This window comes from Varanus komodoensis, unplaced genomic scaffold, assembly GCF_004798865.1.
Source record: "Varanus komodoensis strain SLA01 unplaced genomic scaffold, ASM479886v1 scaffold14_1, whole genome shotgun sequence".
Lineage (NCBI taxonomy): Eukaryota > Metazoa > Chordata > Lepidosauria > Squamata > Varanidae > Varanus > Varanus komodoensis.
The window spans coordinates 27,482,989-27,510,646 of record NW_025335438.1 but is presented as its reverse complement, the minus strand read 5'-3'; the positions used below and the strand labels follow the sequence as shown (position 1 = coordinate 27,510,646).

At 40.1% G+C, this 27,658-nt stretch overlaps 1 protein-coding gene across 1 annotated transcript in view; it reads right to left on the bottom strand.

Annotated features, from left to right (window-relative positions):
- The window catches only part of EMILIN2 (elastin microfibril interfacer 2), a 66,814-nt gene that overhangs the window by 20,415 nt on the left and 18,741 nt on the right, over positions 1–27,658 (bottom strand). The window contains exons 3-4 of the mRNA XM_044424224.1: positions 23,647–23,822; positions 17,122–19,023 (exon numbers count right to left, since the gene is read on the bottom strand). Coding sequence (XP_044280159.1) covers positions 17,122–19,023; positions 23,647–23,822 — 2,078 coding nt within the window. The remainder of the gene's footprint in view (positions 1–17,121; positions 19,024–23,646; positions 23,823–27,658) is intronic.

Genomic DNA, 27,658 nt, shown 5'->3' with positions numbered 1-27,658 from the left:
TTTGAAGCAATTCCTTCTGTGTTTCATGCACAGGACTCAATTGCTAGCTGAAGACTTTAAGTTCAGAAAACATAAACAATCCTCATAATAGGGTTAGCAAGAATGAGAAAATCTAATATCCTGACCACCCATGACTTTCCTGTTTCCTGGTACTCTTATCTGTAATATAAAACTACTTATTACTGTGTACTTTAGCTACAATGTCTTTCAAAAAACCCTTACCACTGAAGTCAGTGCAATAAGACATGCCAGGTTTTTTGAAGAGGGTTAAAGTGATTAGTGAGATATTCCAACCATAACAATAATTAACTCAAAGTTTGACCTAGTAAGTCTGGTTCACATGAGCACTCCTATCTCTATATTCAGACTGCAGTACCTGGACTGAGGCAACTGAGTTGAGCTTTGTCAAGCAAAGCCTCTGAAGGTCCTATATTTTATTAATTTGCTTTAAGTAAATTATTTGACTACACAGGTTTGTTCTGAAAGTTGGAAAACTGAGATCTTAAAAGCATTTTGAGCATACTTTCGATACATTAAATTTCAATAATATACTAGTCACTATGGTTGGCTAAAAACATAATAAAATGTCTACTTATGATCACTGGACTTTGATTTTCATGAAAAAAATCAACTAAGTGCTTCATTATCTACTGTGTTCTTATTTTCCATCAACAGGAAATAAACCATTCAACATGTTGTGTTTGTCACATTTCCAAAGCATTTCTTATGTTTTGTACCATTGGTCAAGCAACTTTCAAATGTTAATAAAATCATCTGGATTATAAATTAAGTTTTCTGTTTAATGCGAATTCTTAGAAAGAATATTGGGCAACTTGTGTCCTATTTTTTAAATAAAAATGTACTGTATTTTTTGCTCTATAAGACGCACCTGACCATAAGACACAGTTAGTTTTTAGAGGAGGAAAACAAGAAAAAAAATATTCTGAATCAAATGGTTTACTAAACTATTTAATAAACTATAACAGAATACAGTAATACCGTATTTCAACCTTGTAAAATAAACAGCAGTCAACAGTGGCATTAAGAACCATCATCACTGTCATTAACAAAAGAGAGACTTTAAAGTTCGAGTACTCTTCTAGTTTTCGTTGAACCCATAGAACTCATCATCACTAGAGTCAGAATTTATGAAGCTCTGTTGCTCACAATCACTGGCATCACTTTCTTAGTCAGTAGTGGAATTATTGAAGGAATCCACAATCTACACCAGTTATACAAGAGCTGCTGCAGACAATTCAATAACAAATCTAAAAAAGCCAGTAATATCCACGCTGCCCTACTAGTAAATAATGGAAAAAAACTTCTGACAAAAAATGAGATATTGTACGGTAAATGAAACACACAGCGGACTAAGTAGCCTTTGAAGAATAAACTTCATACATGAAGGTAATGCTGTTCAAATATCCACTGATCCTAAAAAAAATGTGTCTGATCAACTAACAGATAACTGATCCATGGAAAACTTCCTGATAAACACAGGCACATTCCACATCACTTCCCCATGGGCTTCATTAAAAGACGGGTTGCCATTTGAAAACACACACCGACCTGTGATTAACAGCTCTCACCTGCGCCGGAGGAGGAGGGCGGAGGAGGGCACGCTGAGCACGTGCCGGCCAGGTGGTGCCACGTGGGGCCGGCAGCATGCCGGCGGTGGTCTTCCGGGTGGCGGCAGCGGCGGCAGGTCTTCCCAGGCGGCAGGGATGAGCAGTTCCCGGGAGGTGGGGGTGAGCAGTCCGTCTCTCCGTGCAGCTGGCGGGTTAAAGCCCGCGGCTCCTCCTCCTCTGCACTGCTCCCCCTGAGTGGCACAGTTCTCAACTGCGCCGGGGGGGGGGTGGAGCAGGGTGCGCCGAGCACGTGCCGGCCAGGTGGTGCCACGTGGTGCAGGCGGGCAGCAGCGTCCCGGGCGTCGGGCACACACACATTTGCTCTATAAGATGCACAGAATTTCCCCTTAGTTTTGAGGGAGAAAAAAGTGCATCTTATAGAGCGAAAAATACGGTATTCTTTTATTTAAGAACTATGCCACTCCATTTCCTAAAAAGACCTATAAAGTTCATCACTTATTCAGTTCCAATAGTCAGAACAATGAGGAATCAGGAATGAAGTATAATACAGTCAAGTAATACATAAAAGCTGCAGATGCAATGCAGCAAAGAGTACAAGTGTATACAACTCTAACTCCTAATTTAGGAATCAAAAACTTATTCCCCTCCCCACATCAACTCTCATTTAAAAAGTCATGCACAAGGTTCTGAGACAGGGTCATTGTAAGTTAGTGCTTCAGAGCACTGGAGCTCAGCATCAGAGCTGAGCTATTTGAATACCAAGAAATTCACAAGTTTACATACTCTTTGCCAGCCTTCCCATTCCAGGTATGTTGAAGTGGGAAAAGTCATTTTTGATACACAATGCTTTGCAGGAAACTCTAACTGGTAGACTTGAGTGCATAAGTCAGTAATTATGATCTACTGGCCCATCATTGCAGGGGCCTGGGGCTCAAGGAAGCCCACCAAGGACTCAGACTATGTGTGGGTCCCTGTGGATCATGCTCCCTGGGGTCCCAGCATTACTGGTGCACTGCTTGCTACAGGGGGCTCAGAGATATTCCATGGGAATTAAGATGGAAGGCAGTTGCAGACTCATGCTTTCCTGTTGAGATCACCCAGAGGAAAACAAAGAAAATGGAACTCTGATCTGGTAAACTGGGGAAACTAAAGAGAGCAATGGGGGTTAGGAAGAGCAAGGAGTGGGATGGTTGTAATCAGGAAAGCCAGCAGGGAGCCTGGGGAGAACTAGGCAGGAAATCCAACAGGGATTGGAAGTCACCTGCAATCAGCATGGCAGACATGGTATGGGAGGGTTGGGGTTAGGTTGTGCGCTTGAATCTCTGAATGGATGGAAGCTGCATGAGTATGAGGAAGATGGAGGAGAGAGAGAAGAGGAATTTTGGGAAGATCCTGAAAAAGAATGCATGCGCGTTTTCATGTACTTGCTGTGAGGAAGGTAATGAACAGGTGCATGAATAAGCATGTATGTAAGTTGGATACATGGAGTAGATGTGTATGTGTGTGTGTGTGTGTGAGAGAGAGAGAGAGAGGTGGTACCCATGACAGTTCCTCAAATTGCAAAATAAGCCCACAGACCAAAAAAGGTTGCCAGCTCATGCACTAGAAAATGATCTGTTTGACAGTACAAGAGAAATATTTATTTTGTAAAAGAGTTGAAACACTTTGTACCACTCCCTTGTATTCATCTATTTGTTACTGTTGAGTTAATAATTCTCAGAGCATGAAATCATTTGCTCCTCGTGGGATTTAGCTTATTCACTCATATTTGCTTTGCAGAACAAGAAGTTAAACACACACAATGCCAATACTGTACCATTTGAAATGTTCAACTTTCCCAAGGTTGAACCCTAAATCTTCCTACGGGGGGGAAATAGATCCAGTGTCTGCCTTTGAAGCCTGTTGGGGCTTTTCAATGGTTTACTAAATATTAATTTGTTTCATAGCATCAATGAATTAATTAGTTCACAGAAGTGTTTGAAGTCACAAGAACGAACACCTGCATTTTTAATACTAGGGATGAACATCAGAAGATGGGATTTAGACTGAGTGACCAAAGTGGCCTTCTTGAAATCAACTATATGAAGACAAGACCCACTGAAATGTATAGCACCAACTGTGCTTGTATATGTTTCAAATCTTAAAAACTTGCCTGTTGCTGTAAAGAGAATCCATCTTCTAACTTGATCTCTAGTCCCTTGAATTATTTGTTGATTTCTGTTTTAGTAATAGAAACTATAAAAAAGTGGACAAAATCACCAGGCAAGCCTAACTGTGAGTTCTACAAAAAGCAGAGGTTGTTTCAAATATTAGTCTAATTTAAATGCCAATCATTTTCACAGATGTGCCCCCCTCCCCATCCAAGGCTAGTATTACTCCTAGGTCCAAAAAGATTGTGCAAATGTTTTAGGCCTGTGGGCACATTGGAAATTTGAGAAACTGTCCTGGGTACTATTACAAAATAAACATGTCAAGGACAAAAGAACTGTGGTTCAGAGACATGTATGGAAAATGCCAGTGGAACAGACATCCTCTTTTTGCTTTGAAGCAATCCCAGGCCTCTTTGGTTCTGTACTATTGTATCCCAAGGGTTATGGGTTGGCTTTCCCTGAAAGGCAGCAGTACCTAACTTTCTCCAGAATACTCTACTGCCTATATATTTTACTTTGCAGTACAAAAAACCTCAAACAGTTTCTTGGAATGTCTACCTTCCCAGTATCCTTCCTGTCTGCTTGCAAGTATCCTTTAATGCATCAAAGTATATTTATCCCCCATGTTCTTCCTCCCCTCCTATCAAACTAATTGATAAAAGTGCCAGTAGCATGAACTTCTTCCTCTTCTTTTCATGCCCTGTCCATACCACAAATAAGTAAAGGCATTCTAGTTACTGAATTAACATTCTTCCCAAAGTACTTTTTCAAGAAACAGTGTAGCATATGTAGTCCAGAAGCTTCACAGAGTAAGCAAATTGGTGCAAAATAGAGTGGCCAGGCTGCTGACAGGGACTGGTAGTAAGAAACACATATAAAATTCTAAGTGGTTTAGGACCTGGATATCTGAAAGAATATCTTCCTCCATATAAGCCTACCTGGACCCTAAGATCCACCAATGGAGGTCCTGCTCTGGGAGCCACCTTTAAAGGAAGCTCAGAGGGTAGCTACCCAGGGTAAGGCCTTCTCAGTTGTAAATGTAAAATTAGACCATGGTTTATCATTATTTCTCAAGTCAGCCAATGCCTAATTCCAATAATAAACCATGAGTAATACAGTGTTCTCTGCTGATTTATGGGCAAAGCTATGGTCAGCAGCCATTTCAATGGGGCTCTTTTAATTCTGGATAGAGGGATCACAGCAGGACTTTGTCTGTTGTGACTTGCCCAAGTTTGAGACTGAGAAAAAAGAACTTTCTTTCTCTTCCTAGGATCAGCTTCCAGGAGTGTGGGTTGTGAATATGACATCCAAAACCATTCCCTCTGGATAGTTTAGTGGTAAAAGAACCCAACATTATTTAACAAATAACACATCACAGCTCCTATTCACCCTTTCCACCTTCTATTATTTTTATTAATTTCATTTATAAAATGTGTATGCCATCCAATTACTTGCATCTCTGGACGGCTTACAGCATAAATAAATTGACAACCCACTCTGGCTGCAAGTTAATAAAAATACAACAGTAAAATTCAATATTAAAACATATTAAAATATTGATTAAATAAAAAGGTCTTAACCTGGCACCGAAAAACATATAATGACAGTGCCAGGCGGACCTCTCTGGGGAGCACATTCCATAGTCGGGGTGCCACTGCAGAGAAGGCCCTCCTCTGGGTACTCTGTCTCCTAACATCTTTCCCAGAGGAGGGCTTCTGTTGCCAATCACAACGGGCGGGAGAGTTAAATAGTCCATGCACTTGCTTAGATGTTAGATCTTAGATGTTAACTGAATCATTGTCATTGATACCTAACATTCCATGGATTACAAAAGCCATGGATTAATTTTGATTCTGTGCATGTTCATTCATGTTTTTTTGGAAACCGCCCCAGACACTTGTGGTGGATCGGTTAGAAAAGCTTTTAATTAAATTAATAATTCATAGATATATTCCACTGAAGTCAATAGAATTACTCTCAAGAAAGTTTGCCTTGTATCGTGACCAATATGGAATAAAAAGAAAACCTAGATAAGCAAACTCATCCTATCTCTAATTTATTTATTGCACTGTGGCTGTTTTATGGAAACAAATGCAACTTTACAGAAACAACACATTTAAACAATAACAACTGATTTGAGAACTAAACTGCCTTTTAGGTGGTGTTTTTAAGGGCAGCTGTCATTTAGCACTCCATCAAGAAACAAATTGCAGTAGGAAACATTCCTTTACAAACATTATTGAAATGAATTTTATTTGCTCCCTTTTATGAGTCCAGAATCCCTTTAGTAGCAGCAGAGGCTGTCCTCGAGCAAGCTATAAGGGCCTCAGGAGATTATTTTATTATTTTTATTTATTTATTTATTAAAACATTTTTATGCCGCCCCATTCGCCGAAGCTTCGGGGCGGCTTACAACATAGATAAAACAATAAGTTAAAATATCCATATAAAATAATCTTAATTAAAACACACATTATAAAATAAGCCGCCCTGGCCAGATAAAATTCAATTGTATTTAGCATTTAAAATGTTGCTTAAATAAAAAGGTCTTAGCCTGGCGCCGAAAAACAAATAACGACGGCGCCAGGCGGACCTCTCTGGGGAGCGCATTCCATAACTTAGGCGCCACCGCTGAGAAAGCCCTTCTCCGAGTAGCCACCCTCCTAATTTCTCTCCCGGAGGGCTCCCAGAGAAGGGCCTCTCCCGCCGATCTCAGGGGGCAACTGGGCAAATATGGATGTAAGCGCTCCTTCAGGTAACCAGGACCCAAGCCGTTTAGGGCTTTATAGGTCATTACCAACACCTTGAATTGGGCCCGGACTTCAATGGGGAGCCAGTGAAGCTGACGGAGAACTGGAGTCATGTGAACATAACGTCCAGTCCCCGTCAGCAGCCTGGCAGCTCTATTCTGAACCAATTGAAGTATCCGGACCGTCTTCAAGGGTAGCCCCACGTAGAGCGCGTTACAGAAGTCAAGACGGGAAGTCACCAGCGCATGAGTCACTGTTGCAAGGCAGTCGTACTCCAGGTAGGGGCGCAGCTGATGAATCAGCCGAAGCTGGAGGAAAGCGCTCCTCGCCGCTGTTGTCACCTGAGCTTCAAGTGAAAGCTCCGGGTCGAGGAGCACTCCCAATTTTAATAGTTGAATAGACTGAACTTGGAGGCTTACAAGGATCCAGTGCAGAGCAGAAGTGGTGGAGGCAGTCTCCACTTCCCTTACTCCAATTCTGCATTTTAGCTAGATTACTGAGAAATTTTCAGCAATCTAGGCAAGGTTTTTCAGAGAGAGGAGGGAAGGATGCTGGAGTTCAGTCAAGGTACATTGTATCCCAGCAGCCACAGTCTGATCCCCTCTCCTTCTCTCCCCTCCCCACACTCTGTACCTCTCTCCAAAGTCAATTCTCCAATCTTGGAAAGGTTGTTGACATAGTTGACATTGGCTGCAATGGGTAGAGTGGGGGTAAGAGCGTGGATTCCCAACTCTAAGGCTGGAGCATGGGAATTCAAATTACCCTTTGCCACATCCCCAGACAATGACTAGGGGTCGTATGATTGCTCTCTAAGCCAAGAATATATTTTTAAATAATATATTCAATTTGTATGTACAATTTATCTATTCAGCACTTTCTGAAAAAATACATAAGCTTCAACGAAGGCAGAACAAATATCCATATATGTATTGATTTCTGAGTGGTGTCTGTATCCCACCCATTCAAGTATTGAGTCCTCAATCTATTGCCTTATAGAAGGTGAGCATGTAAGTGGGGCATAGCTATGCTAATGAGTAGAAATACTAAGACACTGTCATGAACTTCAGACTATTAATATCTGAGGACATGGATTCCATGGTATCTGTTAGCCCTATAAGGCTGGTCTCCTCTTAGAAACTCAGCTCTCACAAATAAAATACTTTTCAGCTTTGATGGTTCATGTCCAATGGAATAACATAGCAATTTCTCAGTATCAGCCTAGCTTTCAGGTTCTCTCCTGGAACAGACTATTTGAGGTCGAAGGTTAGAAATCTAGGGTTTCAGTTACAGTCTGTTCTACAATTACACACTCATCACATCTTTTCCTCCCTTGCAATGTTATTGCCACCTACCCTGTAATTGTGGAATTTCCCAGCTCAGAAACTCCATCAAAGCCAGATATTGAATATCTTTTAAAAGAAACATAACACTCTTTATTTTGGGTTCGTGTTTAGTGATTAGGATATACATTTGAGGGATGTAGCTTAATAACACCTGCTATTTACTAGTTTATAATATACACTGGCCTAGGCTGGCCTAAGTAAGGTCACCATCATAGTAGTGTTAGCACTGAACTCTATTCTGAAGAAAGGGAGAGGAAACTTGCTTCAGTCCAAAAATTCTCCTAAGTTTTTTTCAAATTGCTTGTGGAAATGGTTTGCTTTACTTTGTTATGAGTGAGTCAGATACATACTTAGTATGCTTGAAGTGGAATTTAAATTAGACAATAATTAGGGACTAGCTTAAGTCGCATTGAATTTAAACATGAATATATGAATATAAAGAGAGAGCCAACATCATATGCTTGGACGAGTACGTCCCACCACTTGCCTATTGGACCCTTGCCCGTCTTGGTTAATAAATAACTCCAAGCACGGGATTGGGATCTGGATCTTGGAAGTGGTTAACGCTTCTCTGAGGGAGGGTCGGGTACCTGCCCCTTTAAAGGAGGCGGTAGTCCGGCCGGTCCTGAAGAAAGCGTCACTGGATCCAGAGATGGCCAGTAATTATAGACCAGTGGCCAACATCCTGTTTCTGGGCAAGGTGTTGGAGCGGGTGGTGGTGGGACAACTCCAAGCACTCTTGGATGAAACTGATTATCTGGACACATTTCAGTCCGGCTTCAGACCCGGGTATGGTACTGAATCTGCCTTGATCGCCCTGTACGATGACTTGTGCCGGGAGAAGGACAGGGGGAGTGCGTCCCTGTTGGTTCTTCTGGACCTCTCAGCGGCTTTCAATACCATCGACCACAGTATCCTTCTGGATAGGCTAGCAGGATTGGGGGTTGGAGGCACTGTTTTGCAGTGGTTCCACTCCTATCTCAATGGCTGGTTCCAGAAGGTGGTGCTGGGGGACTATGGCTCTGTGCCATGGCAGCTATGCCATGGAGTACCACAGGGATCCATTTTGTCCCCTTTGCTGTTTAACATCTACAGGAAACCGCTGGGAGAGGTCATCAGGAGGTGTGGGCTGCAGAATCATCAGTACGCTGATGATACCCAGCTCTACCTCTCATTCTCCACCAATCCAGGTGAGGCAGTGGCTGTGCTGAACCGGTGCCTGGCCGAGGTAATGGGCTGGATGAGGGCCAATAAACTGAAGCTCAATCCAGACAAGACGGAGGTCCTGTTGGTTGGCAGATCGGGCTTCGGTGAAGGTGAATTGAACCTTGTCCTGAACGGGGTTGCACTCCCTCTTAGGGACAAGGTCTGCAGCTTGGGAGTGCTCCTCGACTCGGAGCTTTCACTGGAAGCTCAGGTAACAGCAGTGGCAAGGAGCGCTTTCCTCCAGCTTCGGCAGATTCATCAGCTGCGCCCCTATCTGGAGAACGACTGCCTTGCGACAGTGACACATGCGTTGGTGACTTCCTGTCTTGACTTCTGTAATGCGCTCTACGTGGGGCTACCCTTGAAGATGGTCCGGATACTTCAATTGGTTCAAAATAGAGCTGCCAGGCTGCTGACGGGGACTGGACGTTATGCTCACATGACTCCAGTTCTCCGTCAGCTTCACTGGCTTCCCATTGAAGTCCGGGCCCAATTCAAGGTGTTGGTGATGACCTATAAAGCCCTAAATGGCTTGGGTCCTGGTTACCTGAAGGAGCGCTTACATCCATATATGCCCAGCCGCCCCCTGAGATCAGCGGGAGAGGGCCTTCTCCGGGAGCCCTCCGTGGAAGAAGTTAGGAGGGTGGTTACTCGGAGGAGGGCTTTCTCAGCAGTGGCGCCTAAGTTATGGAATGCGCTCCCCAGAGAGGTCCGCCTGGCGCCATTGTTATTTGTTTTTTGGCGCCAGGCGAAGACCTTTTTATTTAAGCAGTATTTTAAATGTTAATATTATTGAATTTTATCTGGCCAGGGCGGCTTGTTTTATATTGTATGTTTTATATTATATATTTGTATTTTAATGTATATATTTTAAAATGTTATTTTAATTTATTGTTGTGAGCCGCCCCGAGGCTTCGGCGAATGGGGCGGCATAAAAATGTTTTAATAAATAAATAAATATTGTATTATCTGCTAACATTTGACTGAGCTGTTGATGTGTCACAAAAATATTCGGAGATATTTGCTACCACAAATTTACACTGAAAAATTATTGGGACTTTTTGCATTCAAATACAGATGCTGAAGGAAACATGTTGCCTTTATTTATGCAATATGCAACATTTATTATGAGGGTGAAAATCTTTATAAATAATGTCTGTCCCCCTTAAATACTAATGTACAGATATGTAATCCCTTCTTAGTTTCCACTCATCCATATTCAAAAAAAAAAAAAAAACGGGGAGTATTGCCATAACAGGAGGTCAAAGAAAGTGGGTAAGGCTGCAGGTCCTGCTTTTATACCAGCAGAGCTACTGAGGGGAAATAGTAAGTGTTACCTGTATAGATAAATCAGGCCTAATTCCATTAAGCTGGACAGAAGTAATGATTTTTGATCTAATCTATAAGAAGTAGATCCAGCAATCTACCACCAGCAAATTACAAAAGCTCTGTGCTATGCACCTGAAACTTAAACTACTGGGCTGGGTTGAGGAAATAATAATATTAGATCAGAACAGGTGGGTTTAAGAAGAGCTGTTCAACACTACATCATTTGACAGAGAAATAGTTGATGTGTACTGAAAGCGGTAACTTTATGCTGTGTTTATGACCAAATGTTAAACCAACATTTTGACTCTGTATTGAGAAAGAAGTTATGGAAAAAAACAAGAAGCAACCTCAATGAATAGGAAATAGTTTTCCTGTTTAAAACATGATATGGTAATAGCTCTTAAAGATTCTTTGTAACCCAGAAGAGCATCTTTTAAACATAGTGCCAGTGACTAGAGGACTGAAACAGAGGTGTGTGTTAGCACCACAGCTGTTCAATCTACATATAAATAATCTGGCTACCAGTTTCCACTCACCTGATTATCATCTCCCAAAACTGGCTGGAAAAGAAATCCCGATATTGTTATATGCAGATGATGCAGTACTGTTATCTTGGACAAAGATTGGCCTGCATAGGATTATGATGCAGTTTTCTAAACTCTGCTTGAGTGAGACTCTGAAGATGAATTATCAAAAGATGAAGGAATTAGCATTTCCTGGGGCATACAAAAAGAATAACTGGTCCATGGACTGGCAGTATATTAAACATGTGAGCAGTTACAACTATTTAGACATCACTTTTTAAGCATCTCTTAGCTGGGTAAAACAAAGAGAGCTGGCAATACAAAGTGCAGCAACTCTATCAGCTGCTGAGGTTAGTTTAGAGGAGAGCTACAAGTGTCCAGCTTGCACTGAGTGTTCCAACTCAGCTTCAGTGTTACAAGTGTATAAAGTCAAGGTAAAAACAAAGTTACTCTAGGGATCCAGCTTATGGATATGAATCATGAGATGGAACATGATCAGTCTAATTTCTGGACAAGCACTGAGTTTTTCTCAAACTTACAAAATGCAGCATTAAAATTGGAGTCCCTTCTATAGGCACTTAATATATGGGTATATGCATTTAATTTGAGTGGGGGGGGGCTGTTTACACTTGAGCTTATTGCCCTCAAGCTATCTGGCATGGATGCTGACAATTACACCTGCCTTTGGCTGAAGAAGTTAAATGATACTGCCAATCAAATTGGATAATCCAGTTAAAACAATGTAATTTATTGAGGTAAGATGGCAAATCAAAAGTAGCTTACTGGATATTGATTTTCAGGTGGCATGGTCAGAGACAAACTTGTACATTCACTCTTCAGGTAGGGACTACAGCTGAGTTCAGAGTATTTAAAAGCAAAACACCCCCAAGTCCTCTCTACGGTTCAGAACAGGAAAGCATTTACAGCTACTCCTTTTAATTGTCTTCCATCAACATCATAGAAGGCCAAATTCATTTTATGTTTCATATAAAAGTTCTACTTGAATTAAGACTTTGTCCTCATCAGTCAGGACAGGCTGAAACAGTGGATAATGTTTTATTGGAATATAAGCTTAAAATAATATTAGGGCCCATTTTATAACATACTGCTTAATTCGCTGCCTGTATTTCACATCTGTAGGCTGCCATAAATAAGATAACAAAAGAAACAGCAAATTATTGTACAGCCACTATTAAGATGAGACCGTATTTAATTAAGTGCTACTAGCAATTATTATTGAGTGATAAATGTAACACTTACTGATTTTAATGTTATACATGGTTATATTTTTATTCAAGTTTAACTGAGTACTTTAACCCCATTTTAGTGTTGCACTCTATTTTACATATTTAATGCACTGTTTTAATAATTGCCTAATGTTTTAATGATGGCTTTACTAATAATTCATTGTTTTGAAATACTGTCCTAACATTAATCATTTTCTGTATTGACTTGTGGTAATGACTATGTACAGTAAACAACTTGACTGATGGAATGAATAGTCCATTCACAGTAATTCATGAGAATGACAGGGCTCTTACAAGACATTTTGCACTCAGGTGAAGATGCTGAAGCAAATAATTGTATTAATTATGACAGCCATACACAGACAGACAGGAGTATAATCCTTTCCTAATCTCTGCTCGCAAATAGTTTTAAAAAGAAAATATATTTTTATACGTACAGTACCTCCATAGTCTGTCTGTCTCTGTCTCTCTCACTCACTCACACACAGAGATACTTGATTGTATTTATAACAGAGTGCAAAACACTTTGTAAAAAGCACAGATGTTAAATTTCTTTGCCTGTTTCAGTGTTAATATATGTGCAACCAAAGCAAGCCACTTTTAACCTGACACTTCGAACGAACTCTGATACAGAAATTCAAGTACAAAATAAACACACATTGAATCATCTGTGAAAGGTATACTGCATTAGAACTAAGTGTTCTTTGCTGCAAAATATATGGAAGAGATGACTGGACAAAGAATAGGTTTCCATGTACTCTGCCAAGAAAAGCAACAGTACATAACATTCACAACAGATGCAAAGACTTATGTATTTCCTACTAGTGTATTTGTGCTTAAGAACGGGTTGAGTTTGGCTTTCCTAAGTGTGGTTGCTGAAAAGGCAACAAAAGACTGACTGGACTTAGAGAAAACTCACCCAGAGCCCAGGCTAAGAAGGATCTGTATGTGCTGTGGGTGGGTAGGAAGGAGAGAAAGAAAAGCGAGGGGGTATAAAGTGGTGAGCCAGAATGTATTACTACTTTGAAAAAACAGCTGAATCTTATGTGCAACTTTTGCATTGTGCTAAAGATCATAAATGCTTTTATATCTTTCCTTATGTTACTTAAACTTTGTCAAAGTTTCCATCACTAAAGAGATATATTTAATTTACACATCTTCTTTTTTAAAAAAAGGTCATCCAGTAGGGCAGGGGAACCAAACAAGGAAAATTCAAAAAGGAAGAGCAACTTTCATTGTTCTCAACAGAAGTGCAAAGGATCACACACCAGCTTGTCTAATCTGTAATGTTTGGTGTATTTTGTATAGATGAAAATATTCAGATTCTTTCTTTAGAAGAGGTTGCCAGATGCAACCATCTGATAATACTTTGCAGCAGATGGAGTCTGACATAAAGTTAATTATTTATACCATGGACTACTGCTTTGAAAGACCTAGAAAATAATGATAAAGGAGCCACCCTTTAGTTAAAGCAAACATTAGTTATCCAGACTGCAAGGGTAAAATTCATTCCAGGTATCATTCCACTATAATTAACTCTGTAAATTACAAGGGTATATTCAAAACAGTCTCCTTTTAGCTCTGTGTCGGATAGATTGTAAAGACACATTCCTCCACATCCTGCAAAGCTGTTGGAAAGACAAACAGTACTTAGATCATTATTGCACTTGAAAATAGAATATCCCCTGGGTACCATCTTTTCTCAGCAGTACTCACAGTACTTTGTTTACTATTGCCAAAGAACTATGAAATAGCAGAAGGTAATATGACAAGTAACATCATTATCTGCTTGTTGATCATATACCAGCCTATGAGATTCTGTTTAAGGCTTCAGTTCTTGACCGACCATTTTTACTAACATAAAAATATGTCATATACAAATTAAATGAAGCAAAGCTAAATCTTGTCAAGGTTTTGTGCAGTAAATATAATTTCTTTTATGTGAAAACCAGTGCAATGGCATTCTTTAAGATCTACTGAGTCACTGATTCCATTCATACATAATATTGAAGGTCCAGGATTTGCTCTTGCAACTGTAAAATTAATTCCTACTCATTATCAAACAAGATGTAAAACTTCATTAAACCATTGATAAATATAGTGAAACTTAGGAACAAAAGCCCTCAGTACTTTGAAATTCTACAAGTGAACTTTGTAAGTAGCTGGTATAGTGGAAGAATATATGGACACCCATGCACCTAAATTATTTCTAGCAAGTAAGAGATTTTTCTGTTGCGAAACACAGGAATGCTTCTGCCAATTTTTTTTTTTTTTTTTGCAAGAGGATACTCTCTTACATGCAACTGAGCTACAAGTGTGATCACATATCTTTATTCCAGTATGCAAGCTTCTTTAAGAGCTTGAATCAAGTGTGCAATTTCACCATGTGACCTTTTGCTCCTACTTAAATATATTGTTTCATTTGGCTTTGTGAGATTTTTCATCTTGATTCACACACAGTGCTAGCAACTCTAGAAACATGACTTATACCTTTAACTGTGCTAGGAAATCAAACAAGTTTAATTTGATTATTAACATTCATAGACCATGCATTCCCAGCCTTCCAGGAGAATTCTGCCAAGGCTCAAGAGTTTAAAAGAAACTAACTGCAGCAGCAACCTAGATTTCGGCTCTTCTCAGTCCCTGGGAATTCCTATATTCAAAGGAAATGCTGAGATGAAATAATGGCTTGTCTCTGTGTTTTTTCATGTTAATTTCATGAAATTTATCCAAGAACAGCATGGGAAGCAATTCTACAGGGCTGGATCTCACACCTCTCTGGTAACTTCTGTGTAAGAGATCATGTGATTCAGATGAATCCTTTGCCATACTGCATGTGGATCTCCATGTTGCTTTATAACTAGGGCACGACTGAAAATTAGGAACACATCTTTATTGTCCTGTGGATCCCTGTCACTTACTACTTCTAGTGTTTTACCTGTTAAAAGCAGCTGCCTTGCACTTTTGAGCAAAAAAAACCCCTTGGACTGAAGTACAGGCCAGAGAAAGCATTTGGAACCAACACAGAGATACTGTTTACGATCACTCTCTGCCATTCCAACATTGTTTTAACATGTCCATAATGTATTGAGGCTTCGTGATGGATCCAAGCAAAGCATGCACGCAACTACCTTTAATGGTAGTACTGGCTAAGTAAGGACCAAATAAGGATTTGGCCCATGGTTTATACAGCTTCCATGACAATATTAATTACTGCTATTCATACATTTGAAATGAGTCATTTAAAATGTCCTTGGCATCTTGCTGTTTAAAGTAAAAACTGAAGCTAAAGCTAGAATACTCTGCTGCAAATCAGCATCCTTCGACAGCATCCTTAAATGTATAATGGGGCATAGTACTCAATGGGCTTGTCCAAACATTCATATAATATCCTTCCACAGTTCTACATTTATGAAAATAGAAGACTATTATAAAAGAACTCTTCCAAACTAAAGTGGCATCATTTAAGTAATATGATTTGTTGGGAAATATTTGCTTAACTTGATGTATGATGCTAAAACTAGCCTATATAAGACCAAGGTTAAGGGTTGCCAGAATACCAAAGATATTATGCAGGGTACTGCAACCGCACAGTGAACATTTCAGTTTTATGCAGCATAAGATTTGAGCATGGACAGAAATATGAATTGTGTTTCAAACTGATTTCCAAAGAAAGAAGCCACAAATGAGACAATGTGTGAATTGTGTGAGACAATATGGTGAATTAAATTATTTTCTATCTCCTAACAGAAGTCTTCTACTTTCAGATAGATACTGGAATTCCAAAGATGTAAAATATTTTGAATTAAATGCTGGTTATAATTTATTCTGGAAATTTGTGAAACATGTTTATTCTTGAAGTATGCAATCCTATGCACATTTATTGTGAATAGTGTAAGAGAATAGTGTATCAGCTGCATTTATATATACTTTTTAAGGATATGGATATTCAGGGAGGTTCTACTATCATTCCCCCGGCGGTTTTTTAAAAGGGTTTCAGGAATGTTTCCAGCATCTAACATGAGTGAGGTGAGTAACATAGAACCATCACAAATGCACTATAGCTACTTTATTATATTAATAAGAGGTGGGAAAATGTCGGCTTGAAGGCCAAACTGTGCATGTATGTGTGCATGAACATGTTGGGGGCATGTAAGCCAGCAATGGGTCCACCTGCTTGCTTTATGCGGAGGCCCCACCTATTTCTGTCATGTGCTTCATTTTTCTCTCGCTTTCCTTCTCTCGCACATGCACACACACATGTACTCTTTCTAGACTGACCTCTGCAGCGGATCTATGCAGAAGACTTTTTCCCTGCCTGATGCTAAGATAATCCCTTTCTCAGAATTGAGTCAGGAAAGGCGCTTATTTCAAGTTTTGAACAAAACGTTATCAGTGTCTATAAAACCAAAAGCCTCCCATCTGCAACTCTGAAGTGATGAGCAGGGCAGGGGAAGAATTTGGTGCAATGGATGGAGTCAGGTGCTTCTCTACCTGGGATGTTTTGACAGACTTCTCAGCATCCTCTCTCAGTAAGCACTTGCCCTGTGATTGAAGCACTGATCTGATTGCTTTCCCATGGAACGAATTATATCTTCTGCAAAAACAGTATTAGAATTATATCTGTTTAGAACAAACAATATATTCAATGTATAATCAATGAAATGTAACATCATGCTTCTGTAAACTGGCAGTTTATGCTACAACAGCTAATGCAGGAGCAGATGTGAAAGAAGCAGGTCAGTTCTGAACCATGTGCCTCAAGAAGCAAGGATGAATCTCCTTGCCACAGATTCTCAGGATTGCAAGGCTATGCTGGAGTTAACAAGTTTTGAACTCTTTCTGTGAACCTTAAGGTGAGTCACTACCGGTTGAATGTAGCCCTGCCCTGTTCTGACTTTCAAATTCGCTCAGTTTAAACCTATTGTCACTTTATTTTTTAAATTAATAAATTAGCATATAGAAAGAAAAGAGTTAGCTTACATTTAGCAGGTTGAGTTGTCATTAGATCCTGAAGGTCAATAGTAAATTTATGGAACTGGTTTAACTGTTGGGCAGAATTCTTCAGGTCAAAAATATCTTTAGAATGGGATGTTACAGTTCTGTTCATATGATTGACACAGTTCCAAAGACTGGAGACATGTTTGTTTAATCCTTCCTTTATCCTTTGAAGGCTGCTAGATACAGAGTCTAGTTTGTTGCAGGTTTTTTCAAGATGGGACACTCTGCCATCTAAATCTGATACACTGGGAAATTTCTCTTTACTTTTATTCATGTTATACAATACTTTCTCATTAAGCTGTTCCATTCTCTCCTTCAAGTCATTACAACAGTTACTGCTTGGGTGAGTTGTTTGATTGTTCACTGCATTCTGTATTTCATGTATTTTCCTGAGCACACCAAGCTGTGCCTTTTCACATGTAGAATTGACACCTAGAAGCTGCTCTTTGTAGCTGTTCAAACCACCCTGAAGGAATTTTACATCTTTATCAATGGCATGCAGACCATAGCGAACAAGTCGTAAGTCCTTCTGAAGTTTTTGAATGTCACGCTGGCTGCCTTTAATTAAATTAAATTTCTCACTTAGAGAGCCATTTAAAGACTTCAAAAGACCAGAGTTGAGCTCAGTTTTCAAAAATAATGAATCATATTTGCTGTTACATTCATCTAGGTCTTTCTGGAGGCCTTCCACATTTTGAGACATAGAGTGGCATTTCTGCCAGCAAAGACTTTCAATGTCTTGTAGCTTGTTCTTCACAGTATTAATCTCAGATGCAAGCTGCTCATTTCCAGATTCTGAGCTGCTGTGCAAGATAGATCCTTGACCAGAATATATTCCATGTGGATCTGTTATATTACTAATATCTAGAATAGTAGCATGCAGTCTATTTTCTAGTTCTTGAAGCTTTTTGTCAAATGAGCCTCTCACTTCATCAACTTCAGTAGCTATTACACCACGAAGAGTTCCTTCAACATAAAAACAGTGTGTTTCAGCATTTCTCTCTGTAATATTAATTCTTGCTTCTATTTCTTCCCATTTTTCATCAAAGCTGCCTTCTGCATATGGACTGGAAAAATGTTTTATTTCATTATCTATCCTGGCATTTAAAATTCTGTTTGCTTCTGCAACTTGGTCAATCTTTTCATGCAAATTTTTCATCTCCTGTCCAAAGCCATTACTTTTTGCATCATTGCAACAAGACGATTGGTTTGTTGGTATCTGAACAAGATTCTGAAGCTGTTTTATTTCTTTTCGCAGGTTCTTTTCTTTTTCTCCAATAAGCTCTCTTATTTCTAAGCAACTAGCTTCATGATCATCACAGTGTTGCTGAATATCCATCAGTTTGTACTCACAGGAATTTTTCAAATCTGCCATTTTCTTCTCAAATCCTTCCAATATTTCCTCTCTCAGGGCTTCAAACTTAGCATCTATGTATGCTTCATATAACTGGTTGTTAGGGAGTGTTATTATTGGGCCTTGGGCTGCTTCTTGAAGATGTTTCAATTGTCCTTCAAAGCCATTAACTTTCCCATCCAATTCTTCCAGCTTACCATTTTTGGCATTCAAACCATCTTCTACTAACATTACTTCAGACTTCACACTTCCATTTACAGATTCTTTTTGGTCTTTATTTTGAAATGGATTAACATTCTCTGTTCCACCTTCAACACTAGTGTCAGTTTCTGGATTATCATGAAGGTTATTCAACCATGATACAAGCATCCGATTTGCATCTTCTTGCACAGTAAACTTCACGTTTTTATTCACACCTGTTAAGGAGGATTGAAGCTCTAGCACAGTCTGTGTAAGACGGAACAATTCATCCTCAAGGAACTGAATTTTTTTATCCTGCAGTTCCTGTTGTTCTAGCTTTGGATTAGGCTCTGTGGAGGAAAAACATGCGACATTTTAATTATTTTTTCCAACAGCTTAGATTGAGAAATACTGAGGTTGGTTTACATTCCTCTATTTTTGCAGCATGGGGTATAAAAATACTAGAAAATCATGTATAAGTTTACAAATAACACAAAACCCTGATTTAGTACTATGAATATGAGCAGAAAGGAGCCTGAGTGACATCTCAGACTTCCATTCCCCACCCCCATCCCCCACATGCTCCTGGCCAGGAGGAAGAATAAGCCACAATTCTGTTTCACTTCAGAATTGGTGTAAAGGAATTAGCTGTAATCTAGGAAATGTTGTTTAACACACTAGTCAATTGCTAAATTCCAGTCGACTGCTGTAGTCAAAATTTTAATCAATTGCTATGGTCAAGCCCTAGTGCAGCATGGGGAATGTGTGGTGCTCCAGATGCTCTTGGAGTGCCATAGCCAGCATAACCCATACTGAATGGGATTAGGAGTTACAGTCCGAAAAGAACTGGAAGTCCGCACATTTGCCATCACTGCTCTAATCAACTGAATCAACTGCTAAACAAGCCAGCTAAAAGCTATGGGTTGTTGCACTGACTTTTTCGCAACCCTCTAGTGTCTATTTTAGACCACATTTCTTTGTTCACACAGAACAAGCCAAGACATTGACAGAGGGAAACCAAATAATGCAGGGGTCCTCAAACTTTTGGACCAGGGGGACAGGTGAAAGCTGCTGGTGCTGGGCGCGGGCCGGAAAGGGGGTGCCTGGTTGTGTGTGTGGGCCGGCCAGGGGGCGGGGCTGGGGGGGCACATATGGGCATGTGCGCTGAGGCGGGAGCGGGGTGCACAGCGAGGCATGGGCAGGTGCGCGCAGTGAGGGGAGGCGGGTTGGGCATGCACCGCAAGGCAGGTGCATGAGGCAGCGGCTTGCTGGCTTGGAGATCGTTTTCTCCAAGCAAGCAAACCGCTGCCTCCCGCATGCAGGGTGAGGTGGGCAGCCGTGGGCGTGCGTGTGCACACACGCGCAGCGGGTCCAAATGGGCATGGTGGGCCAAATCCAGCCCCTGGGCCATAGTTTGAGGACCCATGGAATAATGGATCATTATTCTTCCTCCCAGCCATGCAGCAGCAGAGAGAGGAGTGTTCAACCCACTATTTTGCCTCCCTTATCTGCTCAAGCACATAGTATGAGCTATGTCTTAACATTAAGTGTGGTCCTCAATTAAGTTGGCCCATGGATCATTCTTGCCTCCACAGGTATTCTTTTGAGGACGTCTATGCCTGGCAAATTCCCTCTACATGTTTTTATCCATTTCTGAGTGTGCATTGCCACACGCATGTATACATCCTATGCATGCATTGGATAGGATTCCACACAGCATGGAGCTTTAATTTTAAATACAGAGATCTCATGCATGTATAATACAATACAATGTAATGTAAGTCATAGCAAGAGATAGGAGGGGTGCTTTCCTTTCATTATTGGTGGAGGAAATCACGAGATGAATCTGACCGAACACACTTAAGAGCCCACTATCGGGCCTATGCTGTGGCGGTGAGGGCGGCAAAAAAGAGATTCTTTTCCGCTTCCATTGCCTCCTCACAATGCCGTCCGGCGGAGCTCTTTCGAGTGGTGCAAGGCCTGGTCCGTCCAGGTCCAAAGGAAGACCTGATTCCACCCTCAAAGACCCGCTGTGACGACTTTGCCAGGCATTTCAGGGAGAAAATCGCTCAGATTCGTCACGAGCTGGACACCACTATTGATTCAGAGGTTTCAAAGGAGACACCAATGCTGCCGTCTGGTCCAGATTTATTGGATGAATTTCAGTTATTGCGGCCCGATGATGTGGACAAGGTGCTTGGGCGAGTACGTCCAACCACTTGCCTTTTGGACCCTTGCCCGTCTTGGTTAATAAATGATTCCAAGCACGGGATTGGAACCTGGATCTTGGAAGTGGTTAACGCTTCTCTGAGGGAGGGTCGGGTGCCGGCCCCTTTGAAGGAGGCGGTAGTCCGACCGGTCCTGAAGAAGGCGTCACTGGATCCAGAGATGGCCACTAATTATAGACCAGTGGCCAACATCCCGTTTCTGGGCAAGGTGTTAGAACGAGTGGTGGCGGGACAACTCCAAGCACTCTTGGATGAAACTGATTATCTGGACCCATTGCAGTCCGGCTTCAGACCCGGGTACGGTACTGAATCTGCCTTGGTCGCCCTGTATGATGACCTGTGCAGGGAGAAGGACAGGGGGAGTGCGTCCCTGTTGGTTCTGCTGGACCTCTCAGCAGCTTTCGATACCATCGACCATGGTATCCTTCTGGATAGGCTTGCGGGATTGGGGGTTGGAGGCACTGCTTTGCAGTGGTTCCGCTCCTATCTCAATGGCCGGTTCCAGAAGGTGGTGCTGGGGGACTATGGCTCTGCGCCATGGCAGCTATGCCATGGAGTACCGCAGGGGTCCATTTTGTCCCCTTTGCTGTTCAACATATACATGAAACCGCTGGGAGAGGTCATCAGGAGGTGTGGGCTGCGGAACCATCAGTACGCTGATGATACCCAGCTCTACCTCTCATTTTCCACCAATCCAGGTGAGGCAGTGGCTGTGCTGAACCGGTGCCTGGCCGAGGTAATGGGCTGGATGAGGGCCAATAAACTGAAGCTCAATCCAGACAAGACGGAGGTCCTGTTGGTTGGTGGATCGGGCTTCGGAGAGGGTGAATTGAACCTTGTCCTGAATGGGGTTGCACTCCCTCTTAGGGACAAGGTCCGCAGCTTGGGAGTGCTCCTCGACCCAGAGCTTTCACTGGAAGCTCAGGTAACAGCAGTGGCGAGGAGTGCTTTCCTCCAGCTTCGGCTAATTCATCAGCTGCGCCCCTATCTGGAGAATGACTGCCTTGCGACAGTGACACATGCGTTGGTGACTTCCCGTTTGGACTTCTGCAACGCGCTCTACGTGGGGCTACCCTTGAAGACGGTCCGGATACTTCAATTGGTCCAAAATAGAGCTGCCAGGCTGCTGACGGGGACTGGACGTTATGTTCACATGACTCCAGTTCTCCGTCAGCTTCACTGGCTTCCCATTGAAGTCCGGGCCCAATTCAAGGTGTTGGTTATGACCTATAAAGCCCTAAACGGCTTGGGTCCTGGTTACCTGAAGGAGCGCTTACATCCTTATATGCCCAGCCGCCCCCTGAGATCGGCGGGAGAGGCCCTTCTCCGGGAGCCCTCCATGGAAGAAGTTAGGAGGGTGGTTACTCGGAGGAGGGCTTTCTCAGCGGTGGCGCCTAAGTTATGGAATGCGCTCCCCAGAGAGGTCCGCCTGGCGCCGTCGTTATTTGTTTTTCGGCGCCAGGCGAAGACCTTTTTATTTAAGCAGTATTTTAAATGTTAATATTATTGAATTTTATTTGGCCAGGGCGGCTTGTTTTATAGTGTATATTTGTATTTTATTGTATATATTTTAAAATGTTATTTTAAATTTTTTGTTGTAAGCCGCCCCGAGGCTTCGGCGAATGGGGCGGCATAAAAATGTTTTAATAATAATAATAAAATAATAATTATTGTAACACTGCATCTGGCTGCCGAAAAATTATTTTTCCAAACTTAAAAAATGTACCTTATATGTAGCTATATTTTGCTTCACGCCCCAGTTCATGTACTTTCAAGTAGTGTCAGTTAAATAAAAGAAATATTTCCTTGCATGGCTACCATTTCCATTTCTTTGAAACTAAACTTAAAAAAAAAATGAAAACAGTGTAGTGTGGGAGGAAATCTTTTATCTATCTTATCCAAGCTTGCTTATCTCCCATAAAGTAAAGCTGACTTCCTCTAGAGCTGACTACATGCTTTAGATTCTAACAGGCAGAATGCCTTCCTCATCAGAGACCTGGGCAGCTATTAACATCACCAGAAGACGACGTGCTGGTTGTTTTATGACCTATAGATTGCCATCTCTCAGTGACAAGGAAGCAGGCCTTTTCTTTGGTGGTGCCATGACACAGAATGACCCCCTTGTTATCTATGAGGCACTAACTGTAGGATGCTTTAGGGATCACCTAAAGACCATGCCAGCTAGCCTGCTGATGATTATACTGTTGTATTGGTTTTTAATGTTTTATTAAAATTTTTATAAAAGTCTTAGCAACTACTATAAATTTTAATGTATCTTGTGTATTTTAATGTATTTAATTTGGTAAATTCTGGATATTTAAAATATGTTAAGTGGTTTATAAATCTATTAAATAATAATAAGTAAAATAAACTCATAAGTCTGCTAAATGCTTTAAGTGTAAGAAATTAGTCAATGTGATATTTGTTGAATAACTAGTAATCAGCTGTAGTTCAGCAACACGTGTTAGAAATTAAGCACTTATTCTTTCTTGAGGAAAATCTTACAAATTAAGAAATTCAGTATCGTTTCATTCATTCATTGTATCTTTTGCTTTGGAAATAATCCCTGCTTCAGCCTACTACAAAATTATACAACAGTAACAACCAATTTCAAAGGACTTATGGGACTTATAAATAAGATAGGTATGGTACAGCACTTTAAACACAGGAAGTGCTATGTAAAATGCAGCAAAAAGAGAAATATTAGGCAGGGACATGCATACCACGATGCAGAGAAAAAGTTACCCAAGCTTGTCTTCATATCGTTTGGTGGTTGCTCTGCTGGATAAACAACAGGTCTTGGCCTCTGTGGTACTGCTTCCTTGCAATCTACACCCATGAATCCAGGGCAACACCTCCACTCCAGTTCCGTCACAGTCTTGTATGCTATCCTATATTTAGGTCTGAAACTTGTGCGATACCTGCAAGTAATCAGATGGAGAAGATAGCATTAAAATGACCTGTTGACATTTGTTTGTTTGTTTAAAACATTTGTATGCCGCCCAATTGTCTATTGTTTTGCTCTTTCAGGATAAAAATGGCAAGTAATGGCAAGAAATGATCAGGGTAAGTATTTGCAAATAAAAAGGTCTTAGCCTGGCATCGTGGTTATTTGTTTTTCGGTGCCAGGCTAAGACCTTTTTATTTAAAACTTATTTTAATTGTTAACTTATTATGTATTTATAGGATTTTACATTTTTAAGCTGAGATGTTACCGGGCTTTTTAATCTTTAATTGTATAAACTGTTATTTATATGTTTTAATTATGTTGTGAGCCGCCCCGAGGCTTTGTTGTGATGGGGACAGCATAGAAATGTTTTAAATAAAATAAATAAATAAAATGACTGAGAACTGCCCATGTTTCTACAAGGCAAGGTAAAGATCAGGGGAGCAGTTCACTGTTTTGCATTAAAAAAATCAAGTACATATTTTACCACATTACACATTTTTAAATAGGTCACAAAGGAAAACAGTATTATCTTCATATACTGTAGGTGACAAATGCACACACACACACAAATGAATAAAATGCATTATTTACTATGCAGAAGTATTGATCTTCATAGTCAAGTATGAAGCAATCTCCCACTATCTTAGCTTTTGAAAAATAGATATATTTAATTTTTAAAATACTGGTTAAAAATGTAATTAGGAATAATTCAAAGCAGAACTGGGCTTTTTCTACAGAACTATAAATTGTACCGTATTCTGGATTTCAGTTAGAAAACAGACTAAGTAGAATACACTAAATACTTTTCCCTGCCAAAACTCAGCAGCAAGCAAGCAGAAAACTAGGTAACAGAAAAATGGAAATTGCAAAAATGACTGTTAAATTCATCCCATAACATTATATATGAAAATATAATGACCTAAGGCTAAGCTCATTGAACATAATGAAATTTAGTTTTAATTAGACCTATACAGAATTGCACTACACATGTATTAAATTGCAGATTTAAAACTTGCTTTGATTTTCAAAAGCTTATTTCAAATGTAATAATGGTTATTTCTTCTGATTCTTCTTACCATTTATGAAAAACCTAATCATTAAACAAAGTTTAGTTAACATATATACCACAGTTTTAATTCTAACATCTTACATACATTATCTAATTATTCTAGTCTTATTTTAACATATCAATTATACAATGAAAAAAGTAGAAGAGCATGAATTCTCTTGCTATAATCCTCCATACTTGCTCTACTTTGGGAATTACAAAGCTAGGAATCACATGGAGTTTGCATGTATCTAAAATACGTAGGTCAGACTTACCAACAACTCATGGAATGGGACTTGTATAATGACACAATGTATCCAGTCATCCAATTACTCGTGTGAGGTAAGGAGCTGTATAATTTGAAAGCTCTGCATTCTGAAGGGAAGTTGCTTCTATTCATGATGTTATTTTACTGCTCTTATGTATCAGTTGTACTAAACAAACACAGCTTACTGAATTTGAACTATTTACTCAGTTGTCTCCCACATCCCCATACATTCCATCATTAAATTTCCTGAAATATTGAATAATAGTTTCACCAATCTTCAACTAAACCTAAAAAATTAACAATTGTTACAGTTTTTATTTCGGGTCTCCATCATACATTACATATACAGAAGTATGCTGAAACATCTGCAAAGCCATTTAACTTTTCCACATTATGGTGTGCTACAATCTGGAATTTAAATCAGTTTAATTAGTATTGTTACCACCTGATGTGCACAAGATATCTGTGCACAATGTGAAAGTGTAAATGTTTTTACAGTGGTGCACAAGTTAAGTAAATGGGTACTTGATGCTTACCTATTAGCCCGAGTCAATACTTAATAGAAGCACTTTCAACAGCAATTAAAACTGTGAATCTTTGTGAATAAGTTTCTATCAGCTTTGTGCATCTGGATAATGCAGCAGGTGCCCATTCCTCCTGGCATAACAGCTTCCGCTGTGGATGGGGACTGCTGGTGAACAGCAACTTTCAAGTCCGACCCCAGATTTTCATTCAGATTGAAGTCTTGGCTTTGACTGGGCCACTCTATGACTTTCACATTATTTTTTTTAACCTACTCCAGTGTTATCCTGACTGTGTGTTTATGGTCCCAGTCTCAGGTCCCTTGCAGACTGAAATAGGTTTTCCTCAAGAATTGCCCTGTATTTGGCTCCATCCATGTTGCCCTCAGTCTTGACCAGTTGCTCAGTCCCTGCCAACCATACGGCACGATGCTGCCACTATCATGTTTCACCATGGGGATGGTGTCCTCATGGCAAATGAGCACTGTTGGCTTTGTGCCACACACAGTAATCGGAAGCCAGGACAGAAAGTTCAGTTTTGGTCTCCTCAGATCAGGGAATTTTCCCTCCACATTTCTCTCCCACATGCCTTTTGCAACCTCCAAATGGGGTTTGATATGGGTAGTAGGATTGCTCTGCTAGTAAGATATTTACAGGGTTTGGAGTTAGTCTTTTATCTGGTTTGAACTTCAATCCTTGTTTTTTTGTTTTGATTTTACAGAATCACACACATTAACATATACTTACATACAATATTATATTTCTGCTGTAATATTTGATGAACCTTCTTCATTAATATTAAATGAATATTTAAAAGGGAATTATGACATGTAGGGCGAGTCCATGCATGCTCCCTTTGAAGCAATTCCTTCTGTGTTTCATGCACAGGACTCAATTGCTAGCTGAAGACTTTAAGTTCAGAAAACATAAACAATCCTCATAATAGGGTTAGCAAGAATGAGAAAATCTAATATCCTGACCACCCATGACTTTCCTGTTTCCTGGTACTCTTATCTGTAATATAAAACTACTTATTACTGTGTACTTTAGCTACAATGTCTTTCAAAAAACCCTTACCACTGAAGTCAGTGCAATAAGACATGCCAGGTTTTTTGAAGAGGGTTAAAGTGATTAGTGAGATATTCCAACCATAACAATAATTAACTCAAAGTTTGACCTAGTAAGTCTGGTTCACATGAGCACTCCTATCTCTATATTCAGACTGCAGTACCTGGACTGAGGCAACTGAGTTGAGCTTTGTCAAGCAAAGCCTCTGAAGGTCCTATATTTTATTAATTTGCTTTAAGTAAATTATTTGACTACACAGGTTTGTTCTGAAAGTTGGAAAACTGAGATCTTAAAAGCATTTTGAGCATACTTTCGATACATTAAATTTCAATAATATACTAGTCACTATGGTTGGCTAAAAACATAATAAAATGTCTACTTATGATCACTGGACTTTGATTTTCATGAAAAAAATCAACTAAGTGCTTCATTATCTACTGTGTTCTTATTTTCCATCAACAGGAAATAAACCATTCAACATGTTGTGTTTGTCACATTTCCAAAGCATTTCTTATGTTTTGTACCATTGGTCAAGCAACTTTCAAATGTTAATAAAATCATCTGGATTATAAATTAAGTTTTCTGTTTAATGCGAATTCTTAGAAAGAATATTGGGCAACTTGTGTCCTATTTTTTAAATAAAAATGTACTGTATTTTTTGCTCTATAAGACGCACCTGACCATAAGACACAGTTAGTTTTTAGAGGAGGAAAACAAGAAAAAAAATATTCTGAATCAAATGGTTTACTAAACTATTTAATAAACTATAACAGAATACAGTAATACCGTATTTCAACCTTGTAAAATAAACAGCAGTCAACAGTGGCATTAAGAACCATCATCACTGTCATTAACAAAAGAGAGACTTTAAAGTTCGAGTACTCTTCTAGTTTTCGTTGAAC